The sequence below is a fragment of the Stegodyphus dumicola genome, chromosome 10 (genome assembly GCF_044657685.1).
Source record: "Stegodyphus dumicola isolate Sdum_Otavi_A_Nest chromosome 10, ASM4465768v1".
NCBI lineage: Eukaryota > Metazoa > Arthropoda > Arachnida > Araneae > Eresidae > Stegodyphus > Stegodyphus dumicola.
The window spans coordinates 28614666-28637821 of NC_140777.1; the positions used below are offsets into that span (position 1 = coordinate 28614666).

At 33.7% G+C, this 23156-nt stretch overlaps 1 protein-coding gene across 8 annotated transcripts in view; it reads right to left on the bottom strand.

Annotated features, from left to right (window-relative positions):
* The window catches only part of LOC118194292 (transmembrane protein 245), a 128297-nt gene that overhangs the window by 84917 nt on the left and 20224 nt on the right, over window positions 1–23156 (bottom strand). For all 8 annotated transcript variants that reach the window (XM_085824838.1, XM_085824842.1, XM_085824841.1 and 5 more), the window contains exon 3: window positions 2804–2934. In XM_085824838.1, coding sequence (XP_085680964.1) covers window positions 2804–2934 — 131 coding nt within the window. The remainder of the gene's footprint in view (window positions 1–2803; window positions 2935–23156) is intronic.

Here is a 23156-nt window from a genome sequence, read left to right on the forward strand (position 1 = left end):
AGTTGCCAGAAAAAACAATTTTAGATGTTGGTATAATTGTTATTTTTACCAATTTATATGTACCAATTTCAGACTCCCAAAAATTTTTTTAAAATAAATTTCATTCGAATTACAGTCCATTTCTATTTATTGCATAATATAAAAAAGTAAAATATATACAATTTAAGAAAATAAAAAGCACCGAGGAAAAAATACCTTAGAAATACAGTTGTTTAAATACAGTTAATACAATTAATTAAGAAATACAGTTCAAAACAGGGTTCAAGGCAAAGTCCAACTTCACAGTCTTTGCACCAGATTCAATAAATGTAATTAATAATCAATTTAATTATTAATCTAATCAATAAATCTAATTAATAATTCAATAATTTAATTAGATAATCAAGATAATCGCTGAATGTTTTCCAGCAGCCATTTCTGTAAGAAAAAAGCGCAAAAAGTGGAGTTTGAGCAGTAATACCACATGCCTTCAAATGCTGCAATTTAGTGGACAACTAACGATATCTGTTGGCCAAAACGTAAACTAAATGTCTAATACTGTATATAATTTATTTCAGTCGTTAAACGGCGAAAAAACGGGATGCGCTCCTCAATAAAGCAAGAAAAACACATACCCGCGGAAATCGTGGAATGAGCAGCCAGAGGTTTTATAGTAACAAAATTTCTTAAAGTTTTCAAATACTGAACTGCTTGACAATTGCTAAGTAGCAACTGATATATGCAAATTTCATTCTGGAGAGGTGCACAATCACAGAAAAAATAAGTGTAGAGGCTGTTGTAGAGCATGACCTCTAATCTGCACAAAAATGAGTGCACTTTCATTGTTTCCTCATTCTAACTGCAAATGATAACATTAGACAAAAATACCATTTTTCATCTTTCTGAGAATGTGATTGTAAATTTTCATTTTTGACAGCACGTACTAGCTGAAGAATGTTAAGATATCATTTGAAAGCATAAAATTGTTTTTGAGTAGTTAGATATCTTGAGGTAGAAGAAAATGTCGCTCAAGTTGCCATAGCAATAGGCAAAATGAGAATTACTATCTATTACTCAGAATGTTTAGGGAACTGATCACTATAGCCAAGGGGTAATTATGTGGCTGGGTATAATGCACAATAACGGAACTCCTTTTCACACCTTTGATGGAGGTACAGTGACATCGCAGTAGTATTACAACTAAATTCTCCTGGGTCATGCATGCAGTCTGCTATGAGCACACCGTTGTCCACAAGGATTACATAGGTGTAAGGAACATATTTGTAGGGCTCAGCCTTGGTGACCCTGAGTCATACTCTTGATGAATCTCACTTCACTATCAGCAGTGATTCTGGACACCAGGTAGTTTGGAGAGGGAAAGGTAAATTCATTACCGTCACAAAGTGATCTTTATAACCGAGGAGTAACTATACAAATAGGTATCATGCACAAAAGCAGAATCCTTCTTCACATCTTTGAAGAAGACAGAGGTACTGACTGAAACAAGGCTGGCTCCTATGAATTCATCAGGGCATATTACATGTTGCCAGGTATTGCATACCTGCCACTGGGCAGCAGACTGACATATCAGCAGTGTTGCAGAGAAATTCTTCTGGACCATAGCCATACTTTCCATAGTGCAGTTGGTACAGATTTTCTTTGATGGATGATAATGCCCACCCACACAGTACAGATGAAGTGCTTGATGCACTAGCAGGGAAAGGTACTGAGCACACAACATGGCCTGTGTATTTTCTGGAACTAAATCCCATATAATATGCCTGTGATGAACTAAGCGTATTTAAGCTCAAAAACAGAATCCTTTTTGAACCATACAGGAACACAAAATTGCCAAGAGAATTCCTCAAGCTCTCCTCAGATGTTTAGTGGGCAGCAATGCATAACAGATACCAAATATGCAATAGGTCCAAGGAGGTCCTATTCTTTACTGATGGACTTACCCATCTTATCCTTACTTTGAGCAAAATAAGTACTTTTTGTAACTATTAAAAACAGCTGTAAGAATCGTTTTTTCTTTCTTTTGGTTACCTTGTTTTGCCATGTGACAATATCTGATACTTGAAGATATGTATTAAATGCATAATAGGCATTGTTATTTTAAATTATGTCTATCATTAGCTTTGACAAAAAAGTGATTAGTTTCAGCAGTACGCCAGAGAAAATTCCCTGACATTTGAAAGCATTATTAACTAACAACAAATAAATTTAGAAGGAAGAAATCATATTAAATGATACGAATAAAATTAAAACAAAGTTAAGTATTAAAAGATTAAAAAATGAATTACAATAATCAACAATATTTTGGCAAATATGGCTGTATTAAATGGTAAGCCTAGATTATGATTACTATTTTTTATTTTACTTCAAAATGACAAATGGGGCATTTATTAAAAAGAAAAAAAATTTACAAGATTTTGTGGTAAAATTCTAGTATACAATACGGCCTTTGCATGATTTTGAAAATTGTCACTAATACCAAAATGACCTGTTTACTGATCATTACAATGTCGCCAAATCCCGTGTGTATCATATATTAGGATTAAACCAATTTTGTTTTATATGACAATGGAAAAAAACATGGCTAAAGTTTAGTCATGTTTCTTCTCTAACTTTGTTGGACAGTTATCAAAGTTCTCAGCAACCAGACTTGAGATATAAAATTTTCTATAAAAATTCTCCTCAACCTCAAAACTCAACCATTAAAATAAGTAAACATACATTAATTTAACCAAATAAAGTCAGCAGAAATGTTATAACATAATATTAAAATCTTTTACAAGTTAAAAAATATTACAAAACATACATCAGGAGTGATTTCTGAGCAGCTTTCTTCTGTTCCTCTAAGCCATGCCAAACCTGAGCGAATTGCTTGCATTGGTGTCAAAGCATGTGAATCCTCTTCATTAGATTGTTCCACTGTTATTGCTGCTGTTGCTAAAATAAATACACTAATAAATAAATTAATTAATTAAATAAACTTATATAATTAAAAACTTTATTAATTATAAAAATAACACAGTTAAATTAAGTGTACTATCATTTTATCTGAAAACTTTTCAAATGTTAATTTTATCCTAATATTGACAAATATGCATATAACAAATAATACTAAGGGAACCATAACTTTCACTTCTTTAGCTTAATTTCTTCTCAGCAAATGGAGAATGTTGGCACGGCAATATTTCTGGAGAGAGATGATTCTGTCCTACAAGATGATACAATTTCTCTATTAAGTCTAAATGTACAAAATTATACTTTTGGAATACTAGGTTTTTCTTGCTCATTATTACAGCTGTTCGTTATTCACTCTTACATAATTTATTAAAGCAAGTCATACTTTTTTTAAACTTTTACCATTACAATCAAAAGATTCAAAAATAAAGTTATTTTTAAGAGCTGTAATTTTATTTCATTTAGCAAACTTTTCAGTAAAGCAGATCTGTAGCCTTGGCTACTAATGTTTAAAATTAATTTATGACTAGGAACAGCATGAATTATAAACAAATAGCTAAGTTATTGCATTTTATTTTCCGGCTATTGAAATGCGACACTACGAGCAACGTTTTGAAACCAAAACCTAGCAATCATGAATTAGAACTAGAACTAGTTGCCATTCAGCATAAAGAAATTTAAATATAAATATGAACTACTTATTGCCATTCAGCATAAAAGAAATATAAATATGAATATTAACAAAATATTAAAGTTAATTTTATAAAATAATTAAACACATGAACAAATATATGAAATAAAAAATAATTATTTCTCATGCAATAACTGGGCCACTACACTAGTGGTGTAGTGGCCCAGTTATTGCATGAGAAATAATTATTTTTTATGCAAAAACTGGGCCACTACACATCTGATTTCCAACCCACTATACTACAAGCAAGAAAGTAATAATAATAATACTAAAACTTTCTTTTTAAGGCTAGAAAATATAAATATTTGTTTCAGACAGATTGTCTACAACATTTTTACAGGTGTCAGTAATATTCTGTTTTAAATTCTAGAAATTTCTATAGTTTTTCCCATTTATTGGGAAAAAAGCATTTTCTGAGAAATCAAAGAAAAAAAAAAATACTGCAGCCTTTGCAGTGGGGAAAGAATACTAATTTTTATTGAAATACAGATGTTTTACTTGAACATGAACACAGATATTTGCCATCTTTCAGGCTAAAATTACTTTTGAGACATGCAGCATCTATCTTCTTGCACGCATTTGTACCAGAACCATGCCTATAAGAGCCAGCTCTAAAGTTTTAATGGATGTCAATACAAGTACATCATTTTCAAATTAACCAGTGAAGATTAATAAGCAACTCTGACAGAGCTGATTATCAATCTTTACTCTTAAAGTTACAGCAACTTAAAAAAAAAAAAAAATTTTAACTGGCTAAAATGCAACAATTCCCTTACTCGTCTATCATCGCACCCATTTTTATTTACGATTTATTGCACAAACAATAACTTCTAAGCAAAAATTTTGTTCTTTTCCATATAGCAAAAGCTCCTTACATGGTTAGCATCCTACTTAAAATATTATTCACACGAATTTATTTCCACTTTATAACCTGTCGATAAGTAATATAATTTCATCAACCATACTGACTAAAGATTAACCAGAATTATATTCCAATACAGTCAAAAGTCGTTAATTCGGACACCCATAATCCGGAATGATCTATAATCCGGGCCTCAAAGCTACAAACTTTCTGCGCATGCGTCGCGTTGAGGTGTGCGCGTAAGACCTTTACGGCTGCAAATATGCATGTGCACACGCGCATAATACGTTTATGCATGCGCGTTTAATGTATAATGGATGGTATAAGCTAAGCTAAAATTATCTAATTCAGTTAATGTTGCAGATTGTGTTGTTCCTTAATCTTCGAATTGGATCCGGCTTATTATTTTTTGCAGACTGTTAGAGCAATTTTATAAAAGCAAGCTTGAACTTTCGATTATGTCAAATAGAATTTTCGATATATATTTACTAATATGTAAAAGATCTAAAAAGTGAAAGTATGTTTCGAAATCCAAAATCTGTTTATCAACTTCACGCTGCTCTGCGGGGGGGGGGGATGATTTGGAAGAAATGTTTAATAAAGTAAACAAATAAATATTAAGCCTTTTCTTTTTGTAAATTTTGATACCCTTTAGATCATAATTGTTCTTTATTTCATAAATTAAGGTTTCATATTTTTAATTTTGTAATTTCTGCATGGCATCTTACCAGATTTAAAGTGATGATCTATAATCTGGAATCGCTGAAGTCCCGACGAGTCCGGATTAACGACTTTTGACTGTATTAAACTTTTGCAGTTTATTAAAACAGCAGCACAAGTAACTTTAGGTCACTGATTATTTGAATAATGGTAAATCACACAAGAGGCTGGCTTTATCAACATGTTTCTATCAGCAAAAATATCCAAATATTTTGACTTTTCTTACAAATTTGTAGTGACCTTTTCAACAGTATATTTCCATTTCTAAAAAATATCATAAAGTAGAATACTTACTCAGAATAATGATTTGCCTGCTCCATCAAAATATCTAAAATCGCATCAAAGAAAAATTATACTCTTTTCTACACTTTGAAAACTGACTTTAAACCAACAAACATGCCCCATAAAGGCTTAAATATTTGCAATATCATTCCAACCCAGAAATTTCCCATTTCAAAGGTAGTTTTCTTTTTACTGTTTCATGTCATTATTAATTTACTGTTCACTAATGTTTCATGTTCATCTGTTATTACTTATATGTGGTATTTTCACTAATGTTATCAGATTTCATCATGTTTTACAAATAAGTCTGTTTAGTAATTTCGATTTTGAAACTTGAATTATTATCTGCAAAATTTTCAGCATCTAATTCATTCATCAGCTTCTTAATTTCAACCTCAGTATAATGTAGAATCATTTTCAAATTGTAAATAATTTGCAAAATAAATGGAAATAATATTAAAACTTCCATACATTGAAAAAAGGAATAAGAGTGAAGGTTTAAATGAATCAAAGTAAGAAGCGGAAATCACCGACCACAACTCTCCTAAACAGCAAGAATAACAAGTCTCATCATCAAAGAAGGGTGTAGTTTAAACTTGAGTCAATGTTAATTACACTGAATCACACTAATTTTAGTCAGTGTTAACTACACTGAATACATTCTGTTTACAAAATACAATATTGTCACAGGTGAGAGTCAGTTTAGTTACATGAAGAAAGGATAATCTGTGTCAGAAGTAATAAAAAGTAAGCAGCACGATAGGGTTTATATACATTTCTGTATGAGGAAGTTACATACTTTTATTTTAAGGGCCATCAATAAAAAAAAATTAAAGGCCTATCAATAAATGGGAATCGACTGAATTAAAGCAATTACTTATGCAGTCGACTTCACTTTTGTAATACTATTCTAAAAAGTAAACAGGCGTGTATGCAGAATGCATTATTATTATTAAATTAGTTATAAAACTAATTTTAAAATAATACTAATTTCTAGATATTATCAAGTAATTAACATTAAATCAGAAATTTTTTGATGTTCATATTTCACATTTACACACATATTTTACAGAAGATTTACAGAAGATTTTTAGTCTCTATAAAAAAAACTTTTTTAAACGTTTGTTACAAAGTATTATATTAAAGTCACAATCTAAAGAAATTTTACAGTTTAAAATAACAGATAATTACACATATAATTAATTACATTGGTTTTAAAAATCTATAAGAAAAATTACACATTAAAAGGTACAAAACATTTATAACACAACAAAATAATTATGCGTTTTCTAATTTTCAGATCTTTTAGCTAATTTATACTAATTTCCTCCTATTTTGCTATAGTACACAAATCAATATTTCTACTAGTCTCTGCTTCATCTGCTAATTTATTAATATTTTCAGTAATATCCTTTTGAAGAACAGTTTTCTCTCTCTTTATATAATAAATTTTTCCCTCACTATGTTTCCTAGCTAAAGGTCCCTGGTTCAATTCCGGGTTTCAACACCAAAAAGATTTGTAAATACACATTTACATTCTTTGTCACTAAAACTCAATTCAATTCAATATATAAAGAAATCTCACTTACCTGTCAGACGCATTCACCACTTTTATCATTTTCTCTATATTTTATTGACGACACAATTAAATACATTTACAACAAAGAGAAGCACAGATAAACTTTGGTGAATGTTTTGCGTTGGTGTTACTTCTTTCGCAATCATCAAGGTACTGAACTAGTCCGAAGAATTCAAGCGTACACAGCGCCATCTGGTGCAATACAGTTTCTACAGCCTTCTTAACAAGTGGCCACAATGGGTAATTGCACAGGGCTCCATGAGCACAGGGGTTCATGCTAATCCATTTACATTTCCTTTCTGTGAGTGGCTACTGTATAAGCTTGACCACACCAGTTTTCTAAGAAGCTCATAATGTTATTAAGATGGCTGAATTACAGGCCTTTCAAAAATGAGACACATGGAACTCTTTTTACATTTCTCTCAATAACAAGATAAGTGTTTTTCATTTCTCCTTTCCACCCCCCCCAAAAAAAGGCTAGACCTTTTTCTTAGTACATCCAAACGTACTCCAGAATCTCTAATCGTATGATTATTATACATGCACATGTCTAAACATATCTTTCGGCAAGAATTATACCAATTTGTGACACATTTCTATGAGACACTGATCTCAAAAGCAATGAAATCATGGGTGGCGAGTTTCATGCAGGCATCATTTAAAGAAGCTCCACAAATTTTCAGCTGCCTTTATGTGAGCTCTAGAAACAGTGTCCAGAACCCCTTAATACACCAATAAATATTCAGAAACTGGTCTTTTTCCTACTGATTTTTTTATTCTTTACTTTACTCAACCTTTTTCTTTATTTGAACTTAAAACTGTAGCAGATATATTCTATTGCCTTCATATAGAATGTATTCACTCGGGCACATGGAAATAATTTTGTTCAACATATCGAATTAACTCGATTGAATGCATTAAGAGGCTAAATATCATCCTATGACTCAAAGAAAAAAGTATAAAACGTTAATTTTGAAGGCAATTACAATGCCTTCCAGCAATCTGAGACAACTACATAAACCTGCTTTACACTTCTCTTAATAATTTCAAGATTATTGAAATCACAAAAGTTAATTTTATATGAAAAAATTTCTTAAAACATTCATATTTCTCGCTTATAACAGTTCAATAAATTTTAAAGAATATTAGTAACATTTTATTTTGGTAAAAGTTAGGTTTATGTTGAATCTTTTATGTCCCATTTTATCAGATACCTGCTCAGTCCTGAGGTTTATGCAAGTGTTATGTCAAGGGAACGGACATGTTAAATGTGAAGTAAAATCATGATCAGCATGACTCATTACAAAAGCTTGGCTGTTATCACTGCTGCACACTCATCAGAACAAACACCTGATGTTTGCCTGTTTGGTGAGTGTTGAAATTTAGTTGTGTTTTGCTTGTTAGTGCTGTAGCTTCACATAGAATTGCTGGAGTTGTAACACAGTTTATATACTGTAAGTTCTAATGAACAAATTAATGTTCTCACTACTCTTTGCTTCATCTCCTAATCTGTTAATGTAACAAAATGAGACTAAGTGTGTAGCTTGAAAACAGAGTGGAGTTGGCAACAACTGTTTTGGTGACGTCATGCCACATACCTCCTCTATCCATGCGGCCAATTTCGACTTAACTGATCACACCAGTGGGGAGTACTGCGTTACTGAGTGAACATGTGCAACTGCATCCATCCGGAAAAATGTCTAATGTAAAAACCGTACAGCAAATCAACATCAAGTTTCTTGTGAAACTTAAGAAATCAGACACAGAGGAAACATTTCAAATGTTAACCGAGGCTTATGGAGATAAAACTTCATCTCATGCACGTGTGTTTGAATGGCATAAGCGATTTTCAGGGGGAGGGGCAATGTAGAAGATGATGAACGTGCTGAAACACTTTCATCATGATTGAATGGGTTCCCAGTGGTCATATTGTTAATCACTAAAGTATTAAAAAGTACATCAGGAACTTTAGCATGCAAAATCAATTCATCGTTGATTGGAAATTTACGTAGTATGTAATCACATACTCGGCAAAAGTAGCTTCTAATATGTATATAAAACGTATTTGTGTCTTCCTCTGAAGGTCTTCTACTGCTTTTTTAGTTGCAGCCTCTATTACCAAATCTTCATCTTTCTTCCGATTTTCTATTTCCCCATAAATCACATCATATATAGAAGCAGAAGACAAAACAATGACTGGTTTTACAAACTTTGATAAAATGTTTTTAAACAGATCGTATATCATTCATTGTAAAACATGAATGAATGGAATTCTACTTTGTAGAACTGTGCTAATGATGGCAAAATGAATTGTACAAAAGAGCAAAAAGCTTTGTTATGGTCTGAAGACAAAAACATAAATATTTGTCCTTCACAAGATAAAATTACAGTAATCGTAAAACGCTTTCATTGTTGATCACTCTTTTTTTTTTATTTTGAGGGAAATTTGCATCAGCTTTATGCTTCTATTTTGTAGTATGATTTTGAGAATTGCAATTAAATTCTTCACTGATGCAGAAATTACTTTTTTTTTCTCAAACCTATTTTTAACAGTTGAAGTAGCAGGTACATCTCCATTTACTTTATGTAATTTTCAAGAGCTTTTTATCTTAACTCTAGAAGCATTTATTTCTTTTTTAAAAAATGCAAGAAGTGGGTTCCATTGATCAAGGATTCTAGATAAACATTTCTTTAAAGATAGCCTTTTTTTTTTTTTTTTTTTTTTTTTTTTTAAATTTAAAGATAGCCAACATGTTCCAAAATTTTTCTTATTTCAGTATTATGCAGCCGTTAAAACTGTTTCAATTTTTTCTTTCTTTAAGAACTCCTTTCAAGATAATAATAAATATCAACCATGTGTTTGTCCATATTTATTGGTAAAGAAGCTGCTCCTTTTTCAGCTGCTAAATTTAAGAGGTGGCAGGTGCACTTCATAATTTGCATATCTGAGGCTTTTTTTCAAGATGCCTGCAACACCAGTTTTCAAACCTACCATTACTGGTGCATTATCAGCCCCAAGTGCTAAGCAATTATCCAGAGGAATTGCATTTTTGTTTAAAGTTTTAATAATTAGCTGTGCTATATTAAAGCCTATCGAATGTCTTTCTAAGGTGGGAACAGAAAGCAAACTACACTCCATTTCTGAAGACACTGGATTAAAATATAAGAGACAACAACTGGATACAGTTTTGAATTGGTATTATTGCTTCCATCCATAGAGAGACAAAATGGAGCTGTTTTAATGCAGTCAATAATTGAAGATTTATTTTTCATACCCATTTCTTTAACAACTGCAGCCATTTTGGTCCTTGCACTTGAATATTTCATAACGATTTCGCTATCGGGAAACATTTTTTTAAATAAAACTGCGGCATGATCCGATGCATTCAGCTGCAGGTTGTACTCAAGTAAAAGAGCAGACAACAGGCACTTGCATTAATAACTTTTTGGTCCTTTGTTTCCACAGTAAAATCTAACTTCCCCCAACAAAATTCATGTTGTCCTTGTGTTTTTGTGTACGCACATGTTTGAGAATGTCAGCCCTTCCAGCATGCAAAATTGAAAAATCGCAATGACAAACAGTACACATCGCAAATGTATTACATTTTCTTGAGGAAATAATAGAAGGAAAGTGTATGAAGTACATGAGTATTTCATTTTCACAGATATAACTAACACAAAAAGAATGTAATTTCTTAAACTATTTTTCAAAAGCATGTGCATTTACACCGGCCAACAACAAAATGAATGAAATAACCAAGGAGGTTAGAATTCTAATCTCCTTGGAAATAACAGCCTTGATCTAGTTTGTGCTCATTGGCTAATACACACTGGAGCTCGATGCTGATTGAAGAATCAGAACACAATGTTTTTGAACACATGTGGTCTCACTCACAAAGCAGAAGCTTGGCATAATTTCTCACTGACAAAACAAGTTTGGATTTCTTTTAGATGTAATCTAGACAAAAACCAAGTGATGTCCAGAATCACTTTTTTAGTTCAAATAACAAAGTATTAAGCCAGCTTTGTCAGATAAGTAAAACTAAGGAACATTTGGCTGAGTATGGTCAAAATTAAGAACTTTTAAAGACCAAAACTGTTTCTAAAAAACTTAAAAACACTATGAAACCTGCATAGCTGCCTGCAATCCCTCTTCTAACATGGATTTGCTCTTCTACAAGAAATGGAAATCCTCATATAGCAGAGCAGCACAATTTCATTCAGACATGTTAATATATACAGTCAAAAGTCCTGGTCTCATTGATTCCGGATTATCGGTTTTTCCGGATTATAGATCATCAGTTTAAATCTGGTAAGATGGCATGCAGAAATCATAAAATTGAAAACATGAAACCGTAATTTATGAAATAAAGAGCAACTGTGATCTAAAGGATATCAAAATTTGCAAAAAAAAGCTTAATATTTATTTGTTTACTTTATTAAACATTTCTTTCAACGTGCGCATGCGTAAAGCACACATTACGTATAGTCAAAATTAGAAAATTGCAATCAGAAAACTATTTGATGTGTATTCATGATATTTATAATGATGAGGAATTTGATTTAAATCATATCATAGACGAAGTACATCGAGATGAAATACTACATTTAGTACAAAATTTTAAGTGGAATAAAATAAAAACATCTGCCCTGAAGATGAGGATAGTGCTGACAGATCAACTTCCAGTTCATTGTGTGCTGCGACATCCCCCCCGCAGAGCAGCGTGAAATTTATAAATAGATTTCGAAATGGTTAGAGAAACAAAGGATATGCCTTTATCCATTTTTTGCCGCAATTCCACTTTTTGTTTGATGGACATCGAAACATGCTTTCGCTTTTGTAGATCCTGATGCTAAAGCAAAGTTTAAAGTTTAAAGAAATTAAACATTTAGCAGTAGTAGCAATAAAAGCTCCCTGAGATATCATGTTGTGCAGACATTGAAGACAGTAAAAGGTTTTGAACTTAACCAATTTATTAACAATATAATAAAGAATAAAAACACAGAAAAATAAATTTCAACAATATCAGAGTCTTAGGAAAAATATAATATAACCATCATTCATCAAATAATATTTTTACCTGGTCTCCAAAACACTGGCATTAAATACAAACAAAAATGTCCTAAACATTAATTAAGCGGCCTAAAAATGAAGCTGGCTACACATTCAGTATGTCCATAATCAATGGTCAAGAAAAACACCTGAAATTTAAATCAAGTTCTTGAAAACACTTAAAACCGGCCTAACTCCTTTTGCATTAGTTGCCCACGAGGAATCGCCGCTCACGTATTTTAAATGCCGCCTTTATTGAAGAACATGGATGCCGCCCACGGCAGTCACTCACATGATAGCCTCTGGAACTAAGGAATTTATTCCGGAACAACAATCTTGTGGATATGAACCAAAGAACTCATTCCAAAACAATCATCCCGCAGACATGCACCAAAGAACTTTATTCAGGAACAGCCATTCCGCATACCAGAACCAAGGCACTTTATTCACCGGACTGCATGCATCCTTCTGCCAGGTCAGGTCAGGTCATAACTTTAGACTATGAGTGTCATACTATTTAAAGTACATGACTCATTCAGTGAATTAATCCCATACTTGCCAACCTATGGCACTCAAAAATCAGGAGATTTTTTTAAGAAATCGGGAGATTTTTCACAGTGTTAAAAAGACTTTAAATGATGAAAATATAGTTTTTAATAATGAATTAATTTTAAATAGTAACTAATTCTTAAATGCAAGCAACACAAAAATACCTTACACATAAAAAACATTTTTATTACTTGCATCGTTTAAGAAAACGAAAAAAAAAAACTTTAATCAGTTTGCGTACAAATGTTATAAACAGTGGCAGATTTTGCTTTCTTTGAAAAGGAAACGTCATAATTTTGTTCATAGCAATTGCCACGCAGGCCTGCTTTCGCTAATAAAAGTTTTTCTAATGTGTCATCAAAAATATTAGATCTAAATTTAGTCCTCGCAACAACACTGAAAATCCTCTCACACTCTACATTACCATGGGGAACTGTCAAGATGGCCAACATAATTCTAGACAGTTCACTATATTTCAAAATTCCATCAGCATCTTTCAGTTTTCTAATTAAACTCCACTGGGTGTCAATCTTAGCTGATTTTATAACTTCATCCAAGTTCTCTAATTGTAAACTGCTGTTATGCAGCTGTTGGAACTGTTTCAATTTTTCCTTCTTTTTAGAACTCCTTTCAAGATAATAATAAATATCAACAATGTGTTCATCCACATTTATTGGTCAAGAAGCTGCCCTTTTTTCAGCTGCTAAATTTAAGGGGTGACAGGTGCACCTCATAATCTGCAAATCTGAATTTTCCTACGATGCCTGCAACACCAGTATTCAAGCCTACCCATACTGGTGTATTATCAGCACCAAGTGCTAAGCAATTATCCGGAGGGACTACATTTTCTTTTAAAGTTTGAATAATTAGCTGTGGTATATTAATGCCTGTCAAATGTCCTTCTAAAGTGGGGACAGAAAGTAAACTGCACTCAATTTCTGAAGACTCTGGATCATAAAAAGAAACAATTGGATACAGTTTTGAATTGGTATTATTGCTTCCATCCATAGAGAGGCAGAACGGAGCTGTCGGTCGGTACACATCGCAAATTTATTACATTTCCTTGAGGAAATAATGGAAGGAAAGTCAACTGTGTAGGATTTTTTAAACCTACACGAGTATTTCACCTTTCTCACAGACATAACAAAAGATGATAATTTCTAAAACTATTTCCCGAAGGCATGTATACTCACACAACTCAAGACAAAATGAGTATTTATGTGTAGTAGTTTTGGGCTTACTTTGAATAACTGTTTCTTTCTTTTGTACTATATGGGTTGCATTTTCTTTTTTCTTGTTGGATGTAGACGGTTGGGTTTTATTTGGTAGGGTCTGTGTGCCTATTGATGTTTGGGTGGCGACTGTACGAGATGATTTTACAGCACTGGCGTATGATGAAGCTGTGTGCTCTGGACTAATCTTCTGGCCTCGGCATATGAGATGTTCCTCGTAACCTTTGCAGTCTGCACTTCTTTTTCCAATTTCCATTTTGGGCAGAGACGTGAAAATGCTGGGTGCTCACCTTTGCAATTTATACAAAGAGGCGCAGCAGTACAATTTTCAGAATCGTGGCCAATCTGTGAGCATTGGGCGCATGTCAGGTTGCCACGACAAGACGTCTTAGAATGGCCGAAACGCTGGCATTGGAAACATCGCATAGGGTTTGGAATATAAGGTCTTACAGGAATATTTAGATATCCGGCCTTAATATTCTTAGGCAGATCAGGCATGTTGAAGGTAAGGATCACGTGTTTCGTGTCTATCAACTTACCTTCTTTACGCATCTTGATCCGCCTTACATCACAGACATTTTAGTCGGATAGCTCAGAAGCGATCTCTTCTTCAGAAACATACAGAAGGTCGAATTCTGAGATTACACCACGACAATAGTTCAGTGACTTATGTGGTGTTACAGTGATATTCGCTTGCCCAAGTTTAGTTATCTGAAGTAAAGAAGCAGACTGAGTGGCTGAGTTTGTATCAATAAGCAAGTCTCCGGAGCGGAGGCGCTTTATATTTCTCGGCTCACCAATACAAGACTGGATATATTTGTTTATTACGAAAGGAGACATCTTATGCATTTCGCCAGAAGGACTAGAGATGACTAGGAAACGGGGACTATTGTTATGATTTTTTTTTATTTGCATCTGTCCGTAATTTTTTTGCAGAATTTTTAGAACTAGGTTGAGCGACAGGTTGAGTGACTGGTTCAGTAGGAGACGTTTCAGAACTAGGTTGAATGATTGGTTTATTAGTAGATGTTTCAGAACTAGGTTGAGTGACTGGTTTAGTAGGAGATGTTTCAGAACTAGGTTGAATGATTGGTTTAGTAGTAGACGTTTCAGAACTAGGTTGAGAGACTCCGAGTGACTTCAAAATCTTTTAATAAAAAAATATGTGAATTTGCCATATTGAAAATAGAAAAGATTCGGGTCCGACGGCCCCGCCCACCACGGAGCCCAACAAGGGAACACAGATTCCTGTGTTAGGGCTAGCCGGACCTATACGCAAACAGAAGCCCCACAGTCGGCTTTCCAGAAAGCAGGTACTCCCGAGAGCTTGACCCCAAGCCACTGACACAAGGACTAGTAACCAGCCGATTGACACCCGTGAGGACGACTAAGTGCCTCCCGTTTAGCTGAAGCAGAGGCCAAAGTAGTGTGTTGGGGACAGTACCTCGCCCCTCAACTACCAGGACCCTCCTTTCCAGCGACACGGGTCTCCACGCACGGCAAACACATGGGCAGTTTTCTCGCCATTTGAAAATTGGACGCAAGGGTTGTTCCAGTTTCTCGTGACGAGCCCCAAACTTCGTAGAGAGAAACCACAAGGGAGAAGGGAAGGGAAAAAGTTCCAGTTAAGAGGAGAGGAGACGGAAAAGAGGATAGATCACTGGGGCTCCAAGATCGTGACACCCGTCTCACCCAGAAGATGATCCCCTGAAGGGCTAGGGTACCTCGGGATTGCCACACCCGTACTCACAAAAGTGAGCCCCCTGAGGATTTAAGGCATTAGGAATGGGAGATTTTTTGATTCATGAAGAAGTATGGAAATTTTTTAGTTCTAATATTCTTGAGATATTATTGAAGTAGGCACTGGTCACATGATCCCTAACCAGGATGGTGATTGGTGGGAGCGAGAAAAGCTTGTATTTTCATAATTTGCAGTATTTTTAACTATATATACAACTATTTACATTACAGATGCATGGTATTAAATACTAACAATCTTTGTTAGTGTACAAAATTGATATACTGATGTTGCTGATTGAATATAAAATATATGAAAAGAAAACTTGATTAAATAGGCGTGGCTGCTATTAGCCAATAAGATGCAAAGAATCTTGTCTAAATATCTCTTACTTCAGTAAAGTAAAAAGTTCAAAAGTATGAATTAAAAGCTTGATTAAATAGTAGAACATAATAAATGATGATGATGATTATTTACAGATGAGTATATGCAGATTTCACCACCGAACATTGTGATGAATTGTCCGGGGTCGTTTATATGTTTGATCAATGATATAATCATAATTGCCAATATTTTGTATAATATTAGAGGGATGGTGTTGCATTTTACTATAAAATTTATAGACAGTTTTGAGGATTTCTTCATCAATTGTATTTATGTTTAGATCTCTATGTAAGACTTCATTTCTGACAAACCAAGGGGCACCCAGCATGGTTCTAATAATTTTATTTTGAATGACTTGCAGTTGATTTCTATTTGATCTTGCGGCTGCAGCCCAGACAGGTGCTCCATACAACATGACTGGTCGAATGAGTTGTAAGTAGATAATTCTTTTGGTGTTGATGCTGAGTTTTGAGTGACTATTAATAATAGAGTAAACGCTCATGAACGCCTGCATTGTTTTGGTTCTAGTTGCAAGAAGGTGTTCTTTAAAGTTAAGTTTGTAGTCAAGGTAGATGCCGAGATATTTGACAGTGTATTCTCTATTTACAGGTTGATTATTTACATAAAGTTGTTCACAGACTGGTCTTCTAGTAGTTCTTCTGAATATTATGTTGTTACTTTTATGGGGATTAATTTTGATTTTCCATTTTTTCAGCCAATCTTGGCCAATCAACAGCTTGTTGTAGTTTATGTTGGGCATGATAAGGGTTGATAGATATAGAGAAAATTGCTGTGTCATCAGCATATTGAGCAATCTCAGTGCCTGGGTAGGTAGGAAAGTCATTTGTGTAGATAATATATAAATACGGTGCCAAATTTCCTCCTTGAGGGACACCCACATTTATTCTTCTTTTAGTGGAGTAATTATTATTGATGCGAACTTGAAAAAATCTATTTTGCAGGTAGTTGTGGATTATTTGAATTAAAGCAGCAGGAAAGTTGTATTTAATTAGTTTATAGATGAGGCCTGTATGCCAAACTTTATCAAACGCTTTCTCCACATCGAGGAAAAGAGCAGCAACCGTTTCCTTTTTATTACAAGCTTCACCGATCTTTTCAATGATGCGGGAAACTTGATGAATAGTAGAATAATTTTTTCTGAACCCGAATTGGAAGGGAGAGATGATATTGTTGTCCTGCGCATATTGCTGGAGACGTTTTTGAATAATTTTTTCGAATATTTTTGAGATAGCTGGAAGTAGAGAGATTGGTCTGTAACTTGTGGTCAGTTTCTTGTCTTTTCCTGGTTTTTTAATGATGATTATTGTAGCAAGTTTCCAGGCGGAAGGAATATAATTTTTTCTAAGACAAGCATTGAACAGGTTAACTAGATAAATAATCGCTTTCTTAGGAAGATTTTGGATTGCAGTGTTGGAAATTTTATCATATCCACTTGTTTTTTTGGGATTGAGCTGCTTTATGATATAACTAACTTCAGAAGGTGTAGTAGGGGAATTGGCTGTACTCCTGCTGGAGTTAAGAAAATTTTGTACATATTCTTTTATGTTATTATCTTCTTGATGATTCATATTACAGTCAAAAGTCTTTAATCTGGACTCGTCGGGACTTCGGCGATTCCGGATTATCGATTTTTCCGGATTATAGATCATCAGTTTAAATCTGGTAAGATGGCATGCAGAAATTATAAAATTAAAAATATGAAACCGTAATTTATAAAATAATGAGCAATTATGATCTAAAGGGTATCAAAATTTACCAAAAAAGAAGCCTAATATTTATTTGTTTACTTTATTAAATATTTCTTTCAACGCGCGGATGCGTAAAGCATACCTTACGCATAGCCGAAATTAGAAAATTGCAACCAGAAAACTATTTGATTTGTATTCGTGATATTTATAATGACGAGGAATTTGATTTAAATCATATCAAAGACGGAGTACACCGAAATTAAATACTACATTTAGTAAGGAATTATAAGCCGAATAAAATAAAAACATCTGCCCTGAAGATAACGATAGTGTTGACAAATCAACTTCCTGTTCATTGCGCGCCGCGACGTCCCCCCCCCCCGCGCAGAGCAGCGTGAAATTGATAAACAGATTTCGGAACGGTTAGATAAACAAAGAATATGCCTTTATCCATTTTTTGTAGCAATTCGTTTTTTGTTTGATGGACATCGAAACATACTTTCGTTTTCTAGATCCTTTGGGAGCTACAGCATCGGAAATTCTATTTGACATAATCGAAAGTTCAAGCTTACTTTTAGAAAATTGCTCTTACAGTCTGCAAAAAATAATAAGCCGGATCCAATTCGAAGATTAAAGAACAACGCAATCATCAACATTAACTGAAATAGATAATTAGATAATTTTAGCTTATACCGTCCGTTATATATTAAACGCGCACGCGAAAACTTATTCTGCACTTGCGCAGACGCATATGCGCAGTGGTAAATGTCTTGCGCGCACGAGTAAAACGCCTATGCGCATGCGTCAATGCGGCGCATGCGCAGAAAGATTTTAGCTTTGAGGTCCGGATTATAGATCATTCCGGATTATGGGTGTCCGAATTAACGACTTTTGACTGTATTGATGGTGAATTGATCCTCATAAACATTTGCAAATTCATTAGCAATATCTTCAGGATGATGAATAATATTGTTGTTGCTTTCAATGGGTCCTATTTTTTCATTGTTGCTTCTAAGTTTTTTAGCTAGCTTCCAAATGGAGTGATCAGTATGAGATAGTTTTTCGACATAATCATTCCAACTGTCATTTTTATAATCTGCACATAATTTTTTTACTTTATAATACGCTCTTTTATAATTGATGTGATCAGTGTGGGTACGAGTTCTTTGCCATGTTTTCCTAAGTCTCTTTTTAATTCTAATTTCTTCAATAATATGGTGTGGTAGAGAGTAGTCTTTTTTGGTTGAGTTTCTTGTAGCTTTATTGATGGAATCAATAATTTTATTGTTAAGTTGATTGGTAGCTTTATCTATTAATTCAGGAGTAGTCATACTAGCATTAGCTGAAATGTTGTCATTTAATATATATTTAAAATCTGTCCAGTTTACTTTAGTTGGCTGGGGAGGCATATAATGGATAATATTATTAAGAGTGAACATGATTGGATTGTGATCTGAATCCAGTTCAGGGATGTTGATAAGATCTGGGATTTGTGGAATATTGCTAGTAATAAGTATGTCTATGACATCTGAGATATGGCTATTGCAGGTTGAGATATGTGTAGGTTCAGTTGTAGAATAGATATTGATGGTAGAATTTTGCATGAAGTTGTACAGTCTATTGCCATTGCTATTTGTATATCTGGAATGCAATGCTGGGTGTTTGCAATTTAAGTCTCCTGCTATTATGGTAGGGTAACCCAAATTGCAAATATAAGCTATTTCTGCTGTATTGATTATTTTTTGTGGAGGCTTGTAAACCGAAACAAATAAGTAGGGTGTAATATTGTTACTATACACAAGGCAAGCACAGGTTTCTATTGAGTTAAAGTTAGGAAGTTGATAATCCATGTGTTTGATAGAATTTTTTATAATGATAGCAGTGCCACCTCCACTGTTATGTAATCTATCACTTCTATAGATACTATAGTTGGCAATTTTAAATTTTTTATTTGGTTTCAGATGAGTTTCGTTTAGCATCATGATGTCAATATTATTTTCAAATATAAATTTTGTAGTCTGTAGGTGCTGCCTGATTACTCCATTACAGTTATAGAATACAGATTTGATATAATTTAGCTTATTAGCACTTGAGTAGTTTCTTTGAATATTGCAATTAATCATTGTTGAGGTTTTCGTATATTCTTAGCACTTCAAAAGCTACTGACATTTTTTCTGTAACTGAATTGGCTTGACAAAAGTCATCATAGAGATCGTATATTGATGCCATAAAGGCTATAAATTGGTCTAAATTTTTGCCAGTGCGTTCTTGGGTATTGTTTTGATTTCTTTTTAATCTTGGCTCTTTCTTATTATTGGTGATATTATTTTCTTGAGCTATAATTTTTCCTTGGAGTGCAGCAGAATAGGATAGACTGTTTTCTGATTGGTCAATAGGATCATGTGATCCTATTTGACTTTTTTGGGAATTTGTAGTATTTTCTAAGCTTTGAATTATTTTCATTGCAGATTGTTGAATTTGCTTTGGGATTTCATTATTTATTTCATTATTTTGATTGCCTGGTCTGCGAGGGCAAGATATAGAAGATGCTGGGTGTGAACCTAAACATAGGACACACTTCGCATCATAATTTTGAGTGCCCTTAAAAGGGCAGAGGTGTGATCTGTGATTTTCTGCACATCTTACACAGCGAGGTGTATTGTGACAAGCTCGCTGTGTATGATTGTATCGTTGACAATTGTAACATTGAGTGGGCCCAGGTTTAGATTGGTATTTGACAACACGTACCCATAATCCTATAATTTTTTCTACATGCATTAATTTCTTCCCTTCCTCAGTTCTGGGTGCTTCAATATAAAAAACCGGAATAAAATTAGATGTGCCATTAGTAATTTTAGTTAGGTGTTTAACTTTTATTATTGGTATTCCTTGCTCTTTTAAATCCTCTTCAATTTCTTGCTCGGTTACGTCATTTGGCAGATCTTTGATTATAGCTATTACTGTTTTATCTGAATGTAGAAGAAATGAATGATAAGTTATTTTCTTTTCTTTAAAGTATTCCTGTATTTTTCTATACTCATCTAAATCAAAAACCTTAATTATTAGGTTGCCTCCTTTAAGTTTTCCATCCACTTTTTGAATGTTGAGTTTTTCGGTAAGCGTATTATTTAAGGTTTTCCAGCTTACGTTGGTATCTGTTATGACGAATGGAGGTATTTTATTTGCGTATTTCTTTGGTTTTTCAAAATTTTGAGAATTTGCATGATCAACATCAGAGTTATTTTGATTATTTGAGCTATTTTGATTATCTGAGTGGTTTCCTATTGTGTCATCATTTAGGGTAACTTCTGACTGAAGTATTTCATAAGGGTTTATGGTAGCCAGATTTGGCGATTTATCTTCTGGATTTTTCTGTGGAGTACGCTGCTTTGGCATGGTACGCCAATGATTACTTTCAATTTTGGTAAGTTTGGTGCTGGTTGGAGTAGTATCATAGGGTTGATTTTGATTTTCATTTGAAGTGGTATTATTTTTTACTTTATTTTGGGTAATATCTTTTTCTCTATGATCAAATTATAGGTAATTTTTTGGGTGAATTAGTCGGAGATAATTCATCAGATATTGGTGTTTCTAATATAGAATTATGTAATACAATTTCGTCTTCTATTTCTAGGAGGTTTTTCCTATCTTCAGTTGTTAGTCCCTCATCATGGCCTTTTTTAACAAACTTTTCTCGCTCGGTTTCGAGATTTTTTAATCTATTTATTCTCCAAAACGGGGACCCTGGAGTATGTTGCATATCTTTGGTGCTTTGAGCACCGCTACGCGTTAGCATAATTGTAGTTTCCTGATCCTACACCTGAATTGCCTTAGAATAGCTATGTAATGCCGCTGAGAGTCACCATAATGCAATGAAAGATACTCACCAAATGAAAGGAAGATCTAGAAGTTCTAGATGGCCTGAAGCAAATGGTAATAAAAGCAATAATGGCAAATGTAAAAGATAAGCAAAAGCAAGTCGCAAACGAGGAGCGCAAAAATTCGAACCTGTCTCTAGGAGCTCAGTGGTTCGAATCATCCTTCTGCCAGAGTGACGCAAGATACTTATAGCAGAAGTAGGAATGACGTCATCTCACGGCAACCAATCAGCTATCGGCACGAATCGGCTTTTCAGATTACGTAACATCACGTTTCGTTTTTGCATCTCAATTAGGTTGAAACAGTCCATTCTCAACGCAAACAGTGGCAGCAAGAAAAAGAAGTAGAAGTAACTACTATATTACATTAAAATAAGAACTAAACTAAATAAACATTTCAAGGAGGAGAGATGATGCAGTAAAAGGTTTAAAATAAGCTATATTTTCCAACAAATGCCCCCTACATCATCAGCTCCGACCTGAAATAAAAACTGAATGCCAGTATCTTTACAAAATTCAAAACAAGAATAAATAAATATCACAATTTCATTCAGAAATTTTTAAGAAAATTTTCCTTTGGGAACATCTTATCCCATTATTCAAAAATTTACCATAGCAAGAAAGTCCAACATGTTACAAAACAATACAAAGACATATGTATGATCATACACTCAATACATTTACCCAGGGCCCTGGTCACTCATACAACATTCTACACTATACAGTTTTACATTTACCTTATATCCATCACAATATGACTTATAACATATTAGTTTCAAATAAACAAAACTCTTAATTTAAATACACACAAAAACAAATTTCATATGAAAATTGTTTCACAAAATCTTATCAGGTTATGCTTAGTCAGCGGTTTTGTCATGGGATTAACCAGATTATCTTTACTTGGAACATATTTTAAATCAAAAATTTCCTTGTTCAATAGATCACGAATGAAAAATTGTTTCACATCTATATGTTTTGTCCTTGAGTTTTCAATGGGTGATTTTGTGAAACATATAGCAGCCATGTTATCAGCAAACAATATTGGCCTCGAAACATAGTTACTTGCAATCTTAAACTGAATGCATTCATCCAAAATGTTTTTAAACTAAACTAATTCTTTTGCTGATTCAGTCATGAAGATAAATTCAGCCTCCATAGTAGACAAACTCACTCCCCTTTCTTTAAATGTACACCAAGATACAGGTGATTCTCCCAACAAAGCTATTTGTTCACCGATAGACACCATATCATCCCTGCTTGAAGCAAAATCTGAATCTGAATATATATTGAGCTTCAGTTCCTTGCATACCAGTTTAAGTTTGTGCTGTCTGGTATTGGAAACGTACCCTAAAAGTTTAAGTAATCCTTCCCAGTGAAACTTACCAGGATTGCTTTGGAACTGAGAAAATATATTAACAGCATAAGCTATATCCGGACGAGTACGATTGCAAAGAAACGAGAGACATCCCAAAACATTTCTATAAGGATAATTCATCATTTCAGTCATTTCTTCTTGTGTACTGG